Raw genomic sequence first — 18,155 nt, 5'->3', positions numbered from 1 at the left:
GCATAGCAACTGTCTTGTGGCCAAGATCTATTTAGAAATGGTTTTCTCATAGGAGATTCTATACATTCTTTAAGAACCCGGTATTATTCTTAGAACTGAAAGAGGCATAAAGTATCAACGAGCCCCACTGGCTGCAAAATTGGATCTTCCCAGTTGTTTTCTCCCAGTTCCAAAGCTAATGTGCTGCTTCTCCCTGTTATTAGTAACTGTATTAGTTAGCATGCTGGATTAAGAAGATATCGTTACTGTAACTGGAAGGTGAGGTCTATGTTGGCCGATGTAGGGGTTCTGCCCTGTTATTGAGGACGCTGGTTCTGTCTCTCTCATGCTTAGTACACAGCATCCTAAAACCACATACATCATCAGTTCATCCTAAATCTGGTTCCCTTTGTTGATTTTCAAGGCAAAGAGGGCTTTCTGTATATATATCTTATGTTCAGCAGTGAAGAAGCTCTCTAACCATGGAATGTAAGTGCTTATCTTCAGTCTCTAGTTGGATCTTGTCTGCTCGCAGTTGGTGGGGTCAACTTTAGGCATGTACCAACTCCTGGACCATTAATGGTTGCAGGGAATTTCAGTGCTTCGGTTGGGATCAAACGAATTCTGACCCTGGAGCCCATTTATAGGGCTCAATAATTTAATCAAAATGAGAAGTCTCTTAGGAAGAAGGAAGAGGAAGCTCCTATATTGTGTAGGCAATCAACAGTGCCCGCTACAGGAGTCTCCTTTTTTTAAATTTTAATTTTTAAGGTTTATTTATTTTTGAGAGAGAAAGAGAGAGAGAGCAGGGGAGAGGCAGAGGGAGAAGGAGACGCACAATCTGAAGTAGGCTCTAGGCCCTGAGCTGTCAGCACAGACCCTGACACGGGGCTCAAACCCACAAACCATGAGATCATGGTCTGAGCTGAAGTCAGACGCTTAACTGAAGTCGCACCCCCCCCCCCCCTCCACCTTTTGTCTCCTTTTCTTGACTTTATGGCCCACTCGGTAGGTAGGGCAACTGTTAACCGTTGCTTAAGTATTTCTCCTGCTCCAGTCATCAGAAAAACTGGTTACTTAAAAACATTTTACGACACACACTTTTATAGACTATTTCCCACCAAAAACATTTGCCCTAGTAATCCCACGTTAGTGAGTTTTGGATTAACACTGCCTAACATTTCCTGGTAATCCGTCTGTGTGATCTTCTCACAATAGCATCGATAAAAAAGTACTTGCAGTTTTGGAGATATTTACAATAAGACGATCTTTTCAAATAGGTGTTTTTACAGAACACTGTTACTGTTTTCTTCTGTTGTTTTTCCACCAGTAAAACTTACCTAGATTTCCTTCAATAGTTTGCTCTTTTGACTAGCTCACGAATGGGACTGTAAAAGTCAGCTAGGAACTTGAAGTTGAAGAGGCCCTCTGTCTGTTGCAAATTTCAAGTCTAGGTGGTTGTGTCTTTAGAGCTGTATTATTGGGACATGACTTAATGCCTTCTAAAAATAGGCAAGCTGAATATCAAATGTCCTATTTTCCAGGAACTGAATATTTAATGAGGAAGTATTTTATCAAAGTAATTGGAATTTCTGCCCTTGTTTTTTTTCCCTGGTATTGTTGGTCACTGCACTTAGCGTTTGGAAAACCCTTGTGCTGTCTTGTATAGAAAAGTGAAACCTAGTTCCCATTTTAGGACTTGCCTTTTAAGTTAGGTGAATGCCTTGCACGCTTTTAGGACTTGACCATATTTTCAAGGTGACCGACCGACTTAGGCTCACGAGACCGACTCATTGACATGAAGTTGGTGATGTTGAGGTAACCATCACTTAAGGTTATGGTAGACTCCACGGGCTGCTGGACGTAGCCACAGAATGTCAGTATACAGGGTGCCTGGGTGGCTTAGTAGGTTGAGCGTCCGGCTCTTGGTTTTGGCTCAGGTCATAATCTTGTCATTGCGGAGCCTGCTGGGGATTCTCTCTTCGCCCTCTCTCTCTGCGCCTCCCCTGCTCGTGCTCTTTCTCTCTAAATAAATAAACAAACAAGCAAAAAAACAAAAAAAATGTATATATATCTGTTTACCCTCAGATTAGTCAGTGTTCATCTTAAAGAAATTCTATCAGTGGCCTTCAAGTTTTGCCTCTCTGAGATTTCCCCCAAATACAGATTTTCAAGAATGGAATGAGAAACAGACTTGAAAAGCCAAAACAGTAGAGAGCATGTTGAGGGTAACAAGTCGGAGGTACTTATTGTCTAGTAAAAAGGGGCCTGTCATGCATGGCCATCTAACAATGGATGTCACATGCCATTTGGTTCCTATCACAATTCTGTGTCCCTTGCCTGTGGCAGTAAGCCCAGGTATGAAGGTGATCTGATCAGAGTTTGGAGGCACTTAGCAGGAGTCCAGATTCCAAAGTCAAAAACTGGCTTGAACTGAGCACAAATTAGACTGGACAAGATCCCAGGCCAGGGCAGAATTTTTTCTCTCACTGTCTATCGGGAGTATATCTGAGAATGCTGTCTCTGTACGTGTCCTCACCCACTCCTATGGACAAGTCTGTGGGCAGGAATTGCACAGGAATGTGACCGAGATTCCGTGGGCTGCTTTTGGAGCTATCTGCTGCCGAGCTGCATTAGTATCCACCCTGAGACAAATGCTTTAATACTAAACATAAATTATAACCTGTGTCCTTCTTTATCTTTCCTCGAATTAGAAGTAAATTTTTAAAGAAATCTTTGTGGCTCAATGAGGCTGAAAACTCAGTAAAGAGTTTTGACACTTATTACTACTTTTCCTTTAAAAATCACTATGATTTGTCTCCAGTTAAAATATGTGTTAGGGGGGTTGTAATTGAGACTGATGGTCTAGTCTCTAGCCCTGTCACAAATACAGAACCGTATGTATTTCAGCGGTCTGGTTACGTACGGAATTCCGTCCCACCAGCTTGGAATCAAAGCATATCTTGCCCTCATTCATTCAGGCAGCTCCCCGAGTGCTCCTTTTGGCCAGGCATGGTGGGCGGGCGGTGCTGGCCATACAAAGAAGCTGTGGCACAGAAGGGGACTTATACACAACAGGATGTCACACATGTGATCAAAGTAATGGAGCTTCCTTCCTATTCTGGGAGCAAAGGAAGTTTCCACTTATGCTGGTGGGCAAGTCTGGCAAAGTTCTGCAGAGAAAGTGCCCTTGAGTTTGATCTGGAAGAAAGGTTTGCCAGGTAAGGTTTGGGTGTGGGTGTGCTAGGCAGATGTTCAGCAGGAGAGGCGTGGGCAGGTGTGCACTGGAGGGGTGGGGGGGTACAGTGCTGGGTCGGTACTGGGAAGCTGGGCACCGGTGGTGCTCTCACCTGCACCGAAAGGACTGCTGAAGATTTCTTTAACCCTTTAACCAAGAAAGGGACTTGAAATGGTTTTTTTTTTTTTCTTCTTTCCTGAAACCACATTCTCTCTCCCCCCTAAAAACTCCACAGACTGTAGTTTCTTTGGGTTATTAAAAGAAGGAGACTGAAAAGTAGCAACTTTTGTTTCTCTGTCATGCAAGTTTTTTTTTTCTTTTTTGTTCTCTTTCTCTGTCAGTATTTGGTGTTAAGGTTATCAGGAGTCACCAAACTTTGTGGCTTTGTTTTTAAGGCATTTAGTTTATTATAGTGTATTTTACGTTATTTGCCAGATGTTGAAACAATGAATGTTCCATTTGCAAAAAGGCTTGTGTTGGTTTCCTGGTCAACAAATAATTCCATTTCCACAAGTGCTTTGCCTCAAGGGAATGTGAAACTCTTAACTTTATGTTACAGTGTGTACTTGTATCTGTTTTCAAACATTAGAAGGTCTCGAGAATGTGTTATTCTTGTTCGATGCTTCTTCTGATTACAAAAAAGAAAACGGCCTCAAATTGTATCTGTTTTCTAGGCTTACCAAGAGGCTAAGGAGTGAATCCCTGAAATCCGACTTCACGATAGATTTAAAACATGAGGTACGTCTTGTTTTCTTTTTTACAAGTTGTAGCAACTGAGAATTCACGTGTTTTGCTATAAAAGGTGTTTTTGATTCCCTGCCAGCGCATCCCTTCCCAATGCTTTTATACATTTTCTCCCCACCAAGGTAATTCTTCTCCAGCAAATTAGGTCTTTCTCTTTAAACTCACTTTCATCACGTAGGTGGAGAAGGAACAGTGGAAAAGGTTGCATCTGTGATTCTTGATTTTTTTTTTTTTTTTTTTTAAAGCTAGGTGGATGAGTGCAGAGGCGGATTTCTAAAAACATGCACAAATGTCGCAAAAGTACCTTTGGTCTTATTCGGTGCTTTGGTCGTACATATGCCTCGGTCGTGTCCCTGTCCTTGGCCCTCTGGGGCAGAACTGAGGCAGTTGGCCCTAAGTAGGCAGCTGCGGCATGCCAGCCTGGATGGACCCCAGCACCCCTGGCATCTAGTGGACATCTGTGACCCGTCGTCCTAGATGCAGGGGTCCCATCATGAATCATTCCTGAATCATTGTTAAGAAGGTTTCTTTGTGGGTTTCATTCACAGGCGCATCTCACTGCCTAAAACGGCCCCACCTTTCTCTCTGCAGGAATCTGTACTTGGGACGGTGGGGTCAACCTTGACATGTGCTACTGGCAAGCTGCCAGGAGCAAATAAGGGCACTCGCAGCACCTTACCTTCTCAGGTGTTGGAATGTGATGAAATAGCCTATTTGAGGAGAAACATACATGTAAAAAATCATTCTTCTCTCCCATAGAAAGGAAAGAACGATTAATTGAAAGTGCAGGCCTGCCTAGATATTTTTAATGAAAAGTCAACTTTGGTATAGATACCCAGGTTCAGGAATCTATTAAAAATTAAGTACACACAGATATGTCTAACCCATGTGAAAGGTATGAAGATCAGTCACAATATCTAAAAGCCCACCACCTGGCTTAAGAGCTAGCCCATCATCAGTCGCTTTGAGACTACCTGAATGCAGCTTTCCTGTGTCCCCTTCATTCTCACTAGTTAAACACTTTCTTGAATTCTCTCTTCCTTTTCTTCATAGTTTTCATCATATGACTGTATCTCTGAATAACATATTATGCAGTTTTTTTAATGTTTATTTTTGAGAGAGAGAGAGAGAGAGAGAGAGAGAGAGAGAGAGAGAGAGAGATGGAGTGTGAGAGAGGGAGGAGCAGAGAGAGAGGGAGACCCAGAATCCCAAGCAGGTTCCAGGCTCTGAGCTGTCAGCACAAGGCCTGATGCGGGGCTTGAACTCAAGAACTGGGAGATCGTGACCTGAGCTGAAGTCGGGCGCTTAACTGACTGAGCCACCCGGGTGCCCCCATATCATGCAGTTTTGTATCCTTCTGGACTTCGTGTAAACAGAATTGCACCATGAGTATTGTTCTGACTTGAAACTCATCCGTGTTGCTGCATACAGCCCTACTGAACTTATTTTCACTTCCTGCAGTAGTCTCTCCTATGACTCTATCAGTTTACTTATCCATTCTCCTGGTGGTGGGCTTCTGGATTGCCATGACTTTTCTGCTACTATAATCATTACTTCTATGAGCATTTTGGATGTGTGTCAGGACAATCCTCTGCAGGTGTTTCTCTAGGTCAGAGGCCTTTTAACTATTTTTTTTTTTTTTTTGACTGTGACCCACTTTAAAAAATACATTGTTCATTGTGACCCAACATATCAGTGTGTGTTGTTATTGTGTCTTGTTACTGATCTCTAACGTGGTATTGTTGTGGTCTATAGAAATATTTTTAGGTTTGCTTTATGGCCTAGTTCATGTTTCCTTTTCGTAAGTGAAGTAAAAGGTGTATATGCTATAATTTGGGGGGGGGTGTAATATTCTCTTTATTAGATTAAAGGAGAAGTAGGTTTAATCTAATAGGTTAATCTTCCTTCCTCCTTTCCTTCTTTCTACTTTTCTCTGCTTGATCTGTCATTTATTAAGGGAGGAATGAGAAAATCTTCCATAATAATGGTGGATTTGCCAGTGTCTCCTCTTGTAACTGCCAGCTTTTGCCTTTTATATTCTGAGAGTCTGTTAACTCAATGCATACAGGCTTACAATCATTATGTCTTCTTACGAATTTACCTTTATCTCTTGTGATGCTCTTTGCCCTAATGTGAATTAAATGTGTATTTAATGTTATGAATATTTCTTTACCAGCTTTCTTTTGGTGTGTGGTTCATAATTCTCTCATCTTTTTCTTACAGCCCCTTTATGTCCTTATTGATTGATTGAGAGAGACAGAGCATGTGCACATGTGAGCTGAAAAGGGGCAGAGGGAGAGAGAGAGAATGTTAAGCAGGCTCTATGCTCAGCATAGATGTCTTTTTCTTTTTCTTAAAAAGGACATATCTTTTTTTCTTTTTCCTCTCTTCCAGTTTGCCAGTCTTTGTCTTTAAACCAGGTAGCAAATTTACATTTACACTGAACATGATTACCATTATATTTGAATTGATTCCCAACACTTCGTTTTATCCCTTGCCCCTCATTTTATCTGGCTCATTTTAAAAACTTCCTTACTTTCTGGGGCACCTGGCTGGCTCAGTCAGTTGTTTCCGACTTCAGGTCACGTTCTCACAGTTCGTGAGTTCGAACCCCGCGTCGGGCTCTATGCTGTCAGCACAGAGCCTGCTTCAGATCCTCTGTGCCCCCCCTCTCCCTGCCCTTCACTTGCTTGTGCTCTCTCTCTCAAAAATAAACATTAAAAAAATTAAAATGTCTGTTTTTTGTTGTTTCTTTTCCCATTTTGTCCTTCTCTGCTATTTTGGAAGTTCAGTCTCTGTATCTGTACCTTACTGGTACTTACCTTGCCTTACTGTACCTTCATTTAAATATTTTAACATGCATTCTTAATGGCTAGTTAATTGATCACCTAAAAAAAAATTCAGGGGACTTAGAATAATTGAACTCTGATTATCCCCCCCCACGATTTATATGCGTTTTGTTGTCTAGCATCTTCTTAACCCCTCAAATATTATCTTTACATAGTTAACATTTGTATGAGCTTAATTATGTATTTGCTGGGATCATTTTTATTCTTGCTGAGGCATGTCCTTCAGAATTTCTAATAGTGAGGTCATAAATTCTCATTTTTCTTCCCTTAAAAACACTTCCATTGGGGCACCTGGGCGGTTCAGTTGGCATCTGACTCTTGATCTCAGCTCAGGTCTTGATCCCAGGGTTGTGAGTTCAAGCCCTGCGTTGGGCTCCACGCTGGGTTTGAAGCCTACCTAACAACAAATGAACGAAACGTTTATGTCAGCTTTGTTCTTGAAACATAGTTACCTTGTGTTTGCCGTCGTAGGTTGTCTGTCGTTTTCTGTCGTCACAGTGGGGTCACTGCACTATGTTCTGGCTTTTCTGTTATTGCTGTGGCAATTGCTGTGGGAAATAAACATCAGTCTCATGTGGCTTCTTTGTAGGTAATCTGCCTTTGTCTTGCCTGCTTTTAAGATTGTTTCTTTGTCTTTGGCGTTCTGCAGTTTCATTATGAGATGTCTAGATGTAGACTTAAAAAAAAAAAAAAAAAATTTCGCTTGGGATTCTTTCACCCTTACGTAATTTTGGAGATTCGTAGCCATTGTCTTTTCAAGTGTGTTCTTATCCTCATTCTGTCTGCTGTCTCCTCCTGGATCTGGGCTAGCTCTCTGAACTTTTGTCTTATGTTCCCCCTCCCCCCCCCCCCCCCCTCTGTTTCTGCTGTGCTATTTCAGATAATTTGGGGACCTTAATCTTTTAGTTCCTTAATTTTTTAAAATTTATTTTGAGAGAGAGAGCACAAGCAGGGTAGGGGCAGAGAGGAGAGAAACAGAGAATCCCAAGCAGGCTCTGCACCGTCAGCACAGAGCCCGATGCCAAGTTCGAACACACGAGCCGCGAGGTCATGACCCGAGCCAAAGGCCTATGCTTAACTTACTGAGCCACCCAGGTGCCCCTAATTCCCTAATTTTTTTATTCACCTGTGTTTAATATACTACTTATCCTAACCATTACATCTTTCTTTTCAATTGTTTTTTTATTTTTAAAAGTTTTAGTCCTTTCTTTTTCAAATTTGCTTATTTTATATGATCGTTAAACACATTTTTTGCTGACGTGTGAAAGTTTTTACTTCCTTATGAAAATATATTCAACACAGTAATTTTGTAATCTATGTTTGATAATTCCAAGACTTGCACTCTTTTTGGTCTGATTAAGGTTTGTCTCCTGGCTCTGGGTCATCAGCTCATGTCTTTGTGCTTTTTATGATTTTCCTCTGAGCAGTCTTGCTTGGAACCGTATCTGTGGTAATCCTTGGAGTCCTACGTTAAGGGTGTGGGTTCCCCGGGAAGCATTTGCATTTGCTTTTCCTGCTGCTAGAGGGTTCTACTGACCGCTGTAAATTACTGTTTGAAGTGTTTTGGCCCACACTGGTGGCACAAATTAAGGAAGCTTGGGATTTGATGACAGGATCTCAAAGGAGATCTGGAAATGGTTTTTCCCCTCCATCTAGCTCCAAAGTCCTAGCTTTATAGTGGGGTTTGCTCTCAGATACCTCCCACCTTAGCTGCATCATAGTCTTTATTTTTTTAACTCCTACCAGAAACAGCATCACCGGAGTCCTCTACCTACTGAGGAAAATTACCCTTCTTGTCCTTATCCCCAAGCTCTTCCTTTTGCATGTTTGTCCTCACAAGTTCCATACTTTTGTGGCAATTTAGCAATCCATTTAAAATCATTTTGAAGATACCTTATCCAACAGTTTTAGATGTTTTCAACAAGTTGGTTAGTGAAGGTATATAATTACCATACTGTAGAAAAACAGACTCCCGGTTATATTTTCTTTCATCTTTCACGGCAGTATTTCACAGACCCTAAAATAGCTTCCCTGCAGTTGCGTATGACGACTTTGGCATTGTTTGGTGGTCAGAGTATGGATTCCTGTCAATAAAAGATTAGATTGGCCCACCTGAGATTACTATTTTTATAAGTAAAAAAAAAGAAATCTGTTGAATATTGACGGATTGATATGGTTCAGTCTAAATGCTCTGTAGAAGAGGTGGTCTGCTTTCCCTTGAGAGATTTCGTGCTAACAGTCGTGGTGTTCGCGGAGTTCCTTCATTCATTGCTGTCTCCTGTCCTGACAGATTGCCCTCTACATCTGGGACAAAGGGGATGGGCGTCCCCTCACTTCAGTGCCTGAGTTTTGTACAGATGCTGTGAATGCCTACTGTGCTACCACATTCCATTCTTTCCTACCACTTTGTGTAAGTAATAGAAGAAAGACTTTCTTGCATATCAAAGGAAAATCTACATGCTGTGCGTGATGTTGTCTAGCACTTTACCTGTGTATTGAAAAAACCCCAACATTTGTTATGTGCCAGGTAAAAACTACATATCATGTTTCTACTAATAACAGCCCTGTAAGGTAAGCACTGTTGTTACCCTGTTTTACGCACGAGAAGAGAAACGTACTGAGAAGTACTTGTTCAAGGTCACGCAGCGCGTCTTGGGGAGGGGGAGTGGGAACTGTGACCGCACGGACTCATTCCGGAGCCTTTGTGCAGAACTGCCTGCCACGGCTCTTTCGAGTTAGTGCGCCTGGAGTCATTTCTCTTGATGATACAGCATGTGTCTACTGGAATATCCGCTAGAATATTCCTAGAAGGGTGATTTCCAACATTTCCTGTTAATACCTAAGCCTTTTCCTCAAGCCCATCTCCTCTCGGCTGGAGACCTTGATTTGATCTCACCTGAGACTGTTCAGAACTTTCAGAATGAACTGACTTGTTATGGACATACCCTTGGTTCAGTCCCCAGGATGAGCCTGAAGACCCCTGAAATTCACTAGGTTGTTGAATTCTTCCTCATAAAGGAAAATATATGCATCATCCTCAATTGTTGTCTGTTCTTCCCAAGTCAGTCATATGGAAGTCTGTGTGTTACATTTTCAAAGATGACTTATAGGTACACACACACACACACACACACTGCAGTAATGGGGAAGAATCTGTAATGTTTGTGCAGTCCCTGAGGGGGAAAGCCTATCTTTCTAGACATGATGTTTGCTTGTTCTTTAATGCTCTTTTAGGTAATTTGGTGGGGTCAGCCTCCTAGTGCCTTGAGTGACATGCCAAAGCTGTGCTTAGATGTCACTCTAAACCCTCAAATGATGTTTGAGTCATGGCTGAATATTATTAAAGGCCTAAGAGAGATAATAAAGGGCTCAGAAGACCCCCACGAAGCAGTCCCTGGCCTTGAGTGTAGGCTGGCCACAGTCTGCCTGTGTGCTCCCTTTCATTTGAGTGGTCAGCTTGGGCTGGGCCAGCTCAGGGCTCTGTTATTGCCCTTCCCCCCCCCCCCCCCCCCAAGTGTTTGAAGTAGTCCTGCCTTTGGCAGAGGACAGGATGTTGCTGTAGCCTAGACTTGGGTGGATAATACAGGGCCCATAAAAATACTTCCAACATCAAAGTAAGACCAGCCCACAGAAGGGAGTCAGCTCCTATTTTACACTAACACATCCTCCTGCTTCTCTCCCTTTGTCAAAATCTTCACCAGCTGGGAAGAGGAAAGGGAAGGTGACTAACATTTATTGGGCAGCTATAATGTGCTTAATAAATGGAGTCATAAAAGCAGCTTGACTGGTAGCTATTCTGACCATTTTCTAAATGAGCCGACTGAGTTGAGAGCTGAAGGCTGTTGTCTGGGTGACACAGTGTGTAGAGGGCAGTCTGGGATTTGGGCCCAGGTCTGGCTGACGTCAGAGGCCTTGTCAGCTCAACTACAGTTCCTGGTTTTCCCTAAAACTGAACCCTGGAAACAGGTTTGATATCCTTGACGTCGGTGAATTTCACCTCCATAGCATGTGATATCTGACATGGGTGTGAATGTGGATGTTCATATAACATAGACTCATATGTGCATGTATGTTTTCTTGTCTTTTAGGGACATCCAGTGAAGAAAGAGGATATATTTTTCGCAGTAAAAACATGCAAGAAATTTCATGGTGATAGAAGTAGGTTTTGTGTCATTCATTTTTATTGAACTTTTAAAATCCAAGCTGCCTTTAAAAAAAAAGTACAGACCAGATACAAACTCAAGAAAGGGAGAATGAACACATATATTGAAGTGAAAAGCAGTTATTTAATTAGTACTCCTCATCATACCATTTCAGTCACCAAGATCAATTAGAAAGGATAGTTTTGTATTGAAACATGAGTGTCCCTAGCCCTTCTGAATACTGTTCAGAGCAGTGTTTTAAATTGGAAATGGGAAATCTCAGCTGTGGTAATCTCGGACACAATGTGTGAATAACAATCCATTTTGCAGAACAACGTCCTATTTTGTCCATGCACCGTCTATGAACTGTACGAAGAATGTTAGAGGGGACTTCAAGGTGAGAGAATGCCAGTGAAGGATGTTTTCTTGGAGACTAATCCTTCTTTTTACATTTCTGTTGGATGCACACATTGGAACTTTCAAAGTAAGATACGTATGTGCTCACGAGAAGATTATGTTACGGAAAAGACAGCAGGTGGCTTATACACAGTGGTCCCTTCTTAAGGAAATCTTGGCATGCAGACGAATGTTGTTTTTATTCAAGTTTTTGGTGTCATTACAGAATTCTACTAAGTTATGGTGATAATGTAAAAGAAAAAGCCCACCCTAAATATAAGTAGACATAATTTTTTTCTTTTTTCGCCTTATTTCAAGCTGCACTTTTCTGAAATTGAAAATTAGACAGTCTTTTGCATTTTCTAATTTTAGCATATATTTTAATTTTTTTCCATGAAAAGACTGTCGATTTCATGAAGAGTGTGATATTTATGTAGAAGAGATTTCTAAACCAGCTGTCGTTTTCATGGGATTGGAGCGATGGGGGAAGTTCATTTATATAATTTATTTGATAATATGATTCTTACAAATTATGTTTTAAAGGGGAACATTTCCCAAATAAAAGAATATTATTATTTGGAATTCAAGTATTGTTTAAGATATTGACATTAATTAAAATCTGGTTATGATGAACAGTTTCTTAAAAGTACATAAGTATAAACATTCGTGTTTACCTAAAATAGCCACATAAAGTGCCAGGTCCTATTAAATCGGCCTAATATATGCACTCATTATGCAAGGAGTCCTAAAGGCTATTAAAAATCAACATAGTGTCAACATTGTCATGATTCACAAATTTAACCTAGATTTAATACCCTTTTTCCTTTTTGAAAATCAGGAAGGGCTTTTGGGGACAATTTTTGACATATCTTACAAAAAATTATCAAAGGAAATGAATGAGGCGACTGCTTTGTTTATTTATTTTTTTTAAGCCAGCAGAAATGTTCAAATTGATATTATTTGATCTTGAAGCTGCACTTGGGAGTAGTGACTGCTTTCATAATATTGATGTTAAGGACGGTGGCATAGTCTCTTTTGAGACATTTTTCAACGGACAGTAAAGCAGTAAAATTAGGGACCATCCCTGTTGTAGTTTTCATATTCTACAGAAATGAAAAAAAAAAGTGTGCTAACTTAATAGTTTTGAATAATCTAGTTTATTGCCTTCTTGTTGGCATAAGCTTGAGGTCATCTTTTCAGGTCTCCGTCAAACGCTTTTATGTTTGAATTTTAAGTCAAAGGTCTTTATTTTTTTTTTTTTTTTTTTTTTTTTTTTTTTTTTAACGTTTTTTATTTATTTTTGGGACAGAGAGAGACAGAGCATGAACGGGGAAGGGGCAGAGAGAGAGGGAGACACAGAATCGGAAACAGGCTCCAGGCTCCGAGCCATCAGCCCAGAGCCTGACGCGGGGCTCGAACTCACGGACCGCGAGATCGTGACCTGGCTGAAGTCGGACGCTTAACCGACTGCGCCACCCAGGCGCCCCAAGTCAAAGGTCTTTAAAAATGACAAGTCTTCAAAGCCTGTTAGGAGCGTTGAAACCAAACCTCCTAAAGCTGGATGCGTTGATTGGCTGCTATGAATTTGGATCCGAGGACACTGCAGCCTGAGACTTAAAAGGTTGCATGAGGCTTTCACAGTTGGCTTTCCGTGGCAAGCCATCTTTAAACTTGGATGTTTGTTTGAAAAGGTGGTCTAAGGCAGCAGGATTCTAGGGACTTTGATGTCCATATTGCCTGATGGAAGTGAGCCTGCTAGGCCACGGGGCTCCTTTCCTTCTTTTGGGCGGCTAGTCTAGCCACCAGTGGGTCCAGAGAATTATGCAGTAATCGTATTAGTTACATTGAGAACACCATAGTAGCTGCTTCTGCTGACCTCTTCTGCATTTTCTGACGTGTTTTTTACGTATGTTCTATCGTCTGCGTTCATATTGACAATTCCACATGATGTGGTAATTAATGTTGTTATTCCTTTGATACCGTAGAGAAATCAGAGTGTGGGACAAGACGCAACTGGCCCACGTTCTTGTAGACTATTGAGTAGGAGAGCTGGGACTCGGGTTTTCTGGCTCCAAATCCCAAATTCTTTCTGCCAGAGCACAGCTATAGTGTAATCTCCTTGGAGGTATTACAGTCTTAACACTTGATAAATAGTATTTGATATTCATTTTGACATTCTGCTAGGCCCAAGGTCATTTTTGACTTGGCCAGAAGGTGGGAAAGTAGGCTTTTTATTTTCAGTAGCAACGGGGATAGCCAGGAACTGAAATCCACAGACGATCTCAAAGATAAACCAAGCTGCTCAGACAGGGATGAGAGTCTACAGTAAAGCAGAATATATAGACTGGGGTGGGTTTTTTTCTTTTTTCTTTCCCTGTGCACTTTGTGGTAGAAACAGTGAAGTTACAAAGGCCAAACGACAAGGGGAAGAAAAACATAGATAAGACTGTGTATTTATCTTTGGAAAGCTGAGAGTCGGCTATACTGTTAGTGACGTATCTGGTGGCCGGTTCTCACTTGTGGGTGCCCTGCCCCTGGATGCAGCAGACCCTAGCGACGCCCCCCCACCCCAGCTTCTTATAACGTTGGCCACATCCAGGATGAGGGATGGAACTTTCTCTTCAAGGCTCCAGTCAAGGCAAGGGAAATATACACTGAACTCATTTTTTATATTCTCAATGGAGAATGGATAATAAAGGCAAGTCCCAAAATTAAAAAGAAATTATTTTACATCTTGTACCTTTTTGGCCTAACAGTGAAACCAACGTTTATGTAACTGCTTTGTGCCTGGATTTTGATTTAAATGAAATAAAGCATTCTTAGGACACAGCAAAAAATATATTCTATCTTTTGGCTTAAGAAAGAAATACATATTGACACCATCGAAATAGCAACACGCTCTTGAGACGCACGCAGTTAGTGGGGTTTGAAAGAAACTTTAAAAGTATTATATAAAGCAAATTAGGCATAGCCTGTAAAATTATGTTTGAGCAAGGAAAAGGTCTCTGGAGTTTTAATATTCTGCTTGTTCACTTCCTCTTGGGTTATGTGTGTTTCCACTGGGTGACGTGAGCTGTCAGAAAACGCAAGGAACTTTCTTTGCACCATTTGGCCCTGCCGTTCCTGTGCGTGTCTTGAGTGTCTCGTGGCAGCCACTGTTTTGTTCATCAGGTGGTGGGTCGTGAGATGCTCTCCTCCTGCAGCCTCCTCTGATTAAAGAGGTAAAATTGCTATTTGCTCAGCCTTTAGTTCCTTTGCACAGCTTCGTGAGCACCTCAAAATAAACTTTTTTCCTTTCAGACCAGAAAACACAAAACAGCCACCCACCCTATTATCTTTACTGCAGTCATCTTGTCTAGAAGAGGCGAGTCTGAACAAACTTATCGAAAGGAGCGTATGGTAGCTGGCCGTTGCGAGTAGAGAGGCTTCCGGGTACTGCGGTACCCTCTGCTCATTTAAAACACGAGGCTTGAATGAAAATGCAGCCAGACAGAAGGCTACGCCGCGCCGAATGATGTGATTCGATTAATTATGAAAGAGAGGACGGGAGTCAGGTGCTGCCCTCCCCCTCCCCCGGCCCTCCCCCTGGCTGTTGAACAGATAGCGAGGTTCTGGGCTGTTTTAGATGTTGTTGTTTGAGAGCAGCCGGGAGGCTTGCTTTTCAGTTCTGCGTGTATCTCCTCTTTCAAAGCAAGAATGATAACACACCCTTGGGGGGTGTGTCTCTAGCCCTCCCCTGAGGAGAGAGGAGCAGTCAGGGTCTTGTCATGGACGTGCATACAGAGAAGAAAGGTCCATTTGTCCGTTGAAACTAGCAGATTTCCTAAAATCAGGAGTCCTTCACGTTTGATTGTGTGGTAGTTCTCGCACGGGGTTTCAGTGTCTCGTTCATTTTTCACTCGGGATCGGAGTTTTGCAAGTAAATTCACCGGGGGTAAAAATGTGTGTTCTGTGCCTCGTAGCGAGACACATCTCCTCCTGCTTCGAGTCTGTAAAGCCATGTGGAAGATTTATGCCATCTGTGCAGTGGGGTTTTTTTTAATAGTAAAGTTTTACTTTGCTCCAATTTTAAGTTATCTTGTGGCAAACCTTCTTGAAAGAGGCATTCACTAGTGTTTTATTAGGTGGTAGAAAGCAGGCTTCTCTGTATCGGAAACGAGATAATGGATCACGTGACTATATTCAACTATTTTCTCTAAGTTCAACGTCTTTAGGAATATAGCACCTCAAAATAGAATATCTTATAAATAGAACGAATTCAACCTAGAATTCAAACAATGCCCAATATTTTAGAATAGAGCAGTATTTTAGAAGTTTTAGGTAATTCGGAATCAGCCCCAGTTGAAAATAAAGGCTTTACCTGCGGTTGCAGGAGACTTAGCCTTAGTTTTAAATTCTTTACCAGATACGACAAATGCCTCAGGAGTTATAATGATCAGGGGACAGGCGATAACAATTGTTGAATGCTTTAGGGATAATAGAACCGTAACACCTTACTGTGTTAAAATGGTGGCAACAGTCTTGTGCCAAATGATGCCTTGCCTTTTTGAGTGAAACCTTCCTTTAACACTAGTTCCACAAATGGCCCTAAGCCTTTTGTTGGAACGTCTACAAAATTCAGTCCTCATTCAACTATTTATCGAGCACCTGCTACATCCCGGCCACCGTGCTAGGTGTTGGAGAGTGAGGTAATTCTTACCTTCAGTGAAATTTCTGTTCCAGCAGTTTCTAACAAAACCTGAAAGCAGGTAGTTGGGTGCAGCAAAGGACTCGCTCTTGATTTGAATAGCCTTTAAATCAGCCAAGAAGAAACACCTGTGCTGTTTAATAAAGCCACTGGAGCAGACAGGAGCCGAGGGCTAAAGGCTGAGGACCGTGAAAGCAGACTTTGCACAGCTTGCAGCACTGAGTGCTGGGGACTGAGGAAAATTCTTGACCTTTCCTCACAGCTTCTTCCAGAGTCATGCAAGGGAGGACATTTTACCCAAGCGTGAACATTTAGCGGCTGCAAGCTGCAGGGAGCCCTTTTCCGGGGTAAGTCCTCTGCTTGTGACATGCAAACTGCCACTGCAGTGCCAAGGTGAAGATTCTTATTGTGCTGGAACTTGAAAGTAGAACGGAAGAGGATTTTTTTCTACCCGCCCCCCTCCACCCAAGCAGCCGCATCTATTATTATGCATCTTCTCTATTATTATGTTATCTATTATTTATGCATCGTTGTCTATTTTGACAGGAACAAATCTCTGCCTTTCTGATTGCAGAAGAATTACATTTTAAGATCTAAAAGTTATTTAGTGGGTTGCAATAGGTAATTTAGAGGTTATAACAAATGTCCAGAATTCACAGGTCTTTCTTAAAAGCTGGCGAATAATGAATAAAATGGCGTGCTTTGGTATTTTATATACAACGGCTGTCTGAGTTTGAGTTTGTTGACACGCATAGCCAGACACTTAGATTTGGCATTGCGTTGGGAGTTTTTGCATATGTTTTTATTTGGGCTGGGAAAAAGGAAAAAGAGAAATGATCTGATAAAAGTCTCAAAATACTGACCTGAAGATTTAAATTCTTTGCGGTGGAGAGTCTTAATAAATTACCAGGGTTTAAAATCTAGATATGATGATTTTTTTTCTATTAAAAAAACAGAAACCTCTTCTCAAAATTTAAAGATGCACAGCCAGTAACTAAAACACAAGTATCTAAGAAAATAATTACTTATATATTGGGCCAAGTGAATTAATGTCACATAATCAGGCAGAATTCCATCAAGGGTGGAGACAGGAGATGATTAAAGTTCGCTCTGAATTACAGACAACCTGGAAAGTTTTCTGTGTTCTTTTAAAAATTTTATTAGAAATTTATCTGTTAATGATAGAGGTCAAAAATACAGTAGTGGTTCTCAATATTACTTCTTCCGCACTTTTCAAAAGTGCAACACAAGCCTGTTGGCTATTCAGTGCAGTGACTCTCAGTGGTAGGGTCGTGCCCTCCATTGGATTGCGTGGTTCTGTTAGTGTGTAGTTTGAGAAGCCTCCTACCCTCATTGTAAGGGAGAGAGCTTTGCATCTCAGCCAGAAACAAAGAATATTCCCATCCCGTAGAGGTAATTTTATTCCTCACCCCTCTGCCCCTCTGAGAAGCATTTTAAAAATCCAGTTGTGAATAGTAAATGAAATAGCCTATGGGGAAAAGAGGAAAATTAAACACAACAGTATTATCAGACTAGAAAATGTATCATTACATGGACGTGAGAAATGTGGAGTCACCAGGAGTGAGAAGTATTGGGCTCTAAGGTACACTAAAAATGTCTCAAGAAGAGGGTTCTATCCACCTGCTGCCCTTGACAAACAACCTGATATTTCTCAGGGTGGGAAAAGCAAGCACGTTAGAATACCTGAAGAACAACAAATAATGGTTCTCTTCCTTTATAGGTGGTAATGCTGCCCTTCTGAGATTCTAAGCTTCCTTATGTAACTGTGCCAGTGACTGTCACTCCTCTCATTTCAGTCCCCATTGTAAAGCAGACCTGGGCAGGACAGGCAAGTCTCATTGAATACTACAGTGATCACGCAGAAAGTTCTATTCCTACGGTAGATCTGGGGATTCCTAATACAGATAGAGGTGAGTCCTTAATTCTCAGTACTCTTATTCAGAATGTCCATTCTGGAAAGAGAGTAAATTAGGATGAAAATGAAATATCTTAGAATTACTATGATTTTTGCCTTACATAAGTTTCACTTCCTTCCCTCCCAACGTCTTTGCCCAGGGATATGGACCAATTCTCTCAGATTAGGAGCTGCTTTATAAGTA

General features: G+C 41.5%; 1 protein-coding gene and 1 long non-coding RNA gene across 2 annotated transcripts in view; both read left to right on the top strand.

Annotated features, from left to right (window-relative positions):
- Positions 1-18,155, top strand: part of B3GLCT (beta 3-glucosyltransferase) — a 109,831-nt gene that overhangs the window by 47,337 nt on the left and 44,339 nt on the right. Inside the window, exons 8-11 of the mRNA XM_078435753.2 lie at positions 3,892-3,955; positions 9,101-9,220; positions 10,899-10,968; positions 17,853-17,966. Coding sequence (XP_078291879.1) covers positions 3,892-3,955; positions 9,101-9,220; positions 10,899-10,968; positions 17,853-17,966 — 368 coding nt within the window. The remainder of the gene's footprint in view (positions 1-3,891; positions 3,956-9,100; positions 9,221-10,898; positions 10,969-17,852; positions 17,967-18,155) is intronic.
- Positions 10,978-17,846, top strand: LOC144614099 (uncharacterized). Its single transcript, XR_013551658.2, has 3 exons — positions 10,978-12,589; positions 12,845-14,569; positions 14,649-17,846. It is a non-coding gene; the product is annotated as an uncharacterized LOC144614099 (long non-coding RNA).

Source organism: Panthera onca, chromosome A1, assembly GCF_046562875.1.
Source record: "Panthera onca isolate mPanOnc1 chromosome A1, mPanOnc1 haplotype 2, whole genome shotgun sequence".
Taxonomy (NCBI): Eukaryota; Metazoa; Chordata; class Mammalia; order Carnivora; family Felidae; genus Panthera; species Panthera onca.
This window is presented reverse-complemented; position numbering and strand designations above follow the sequence as displayed.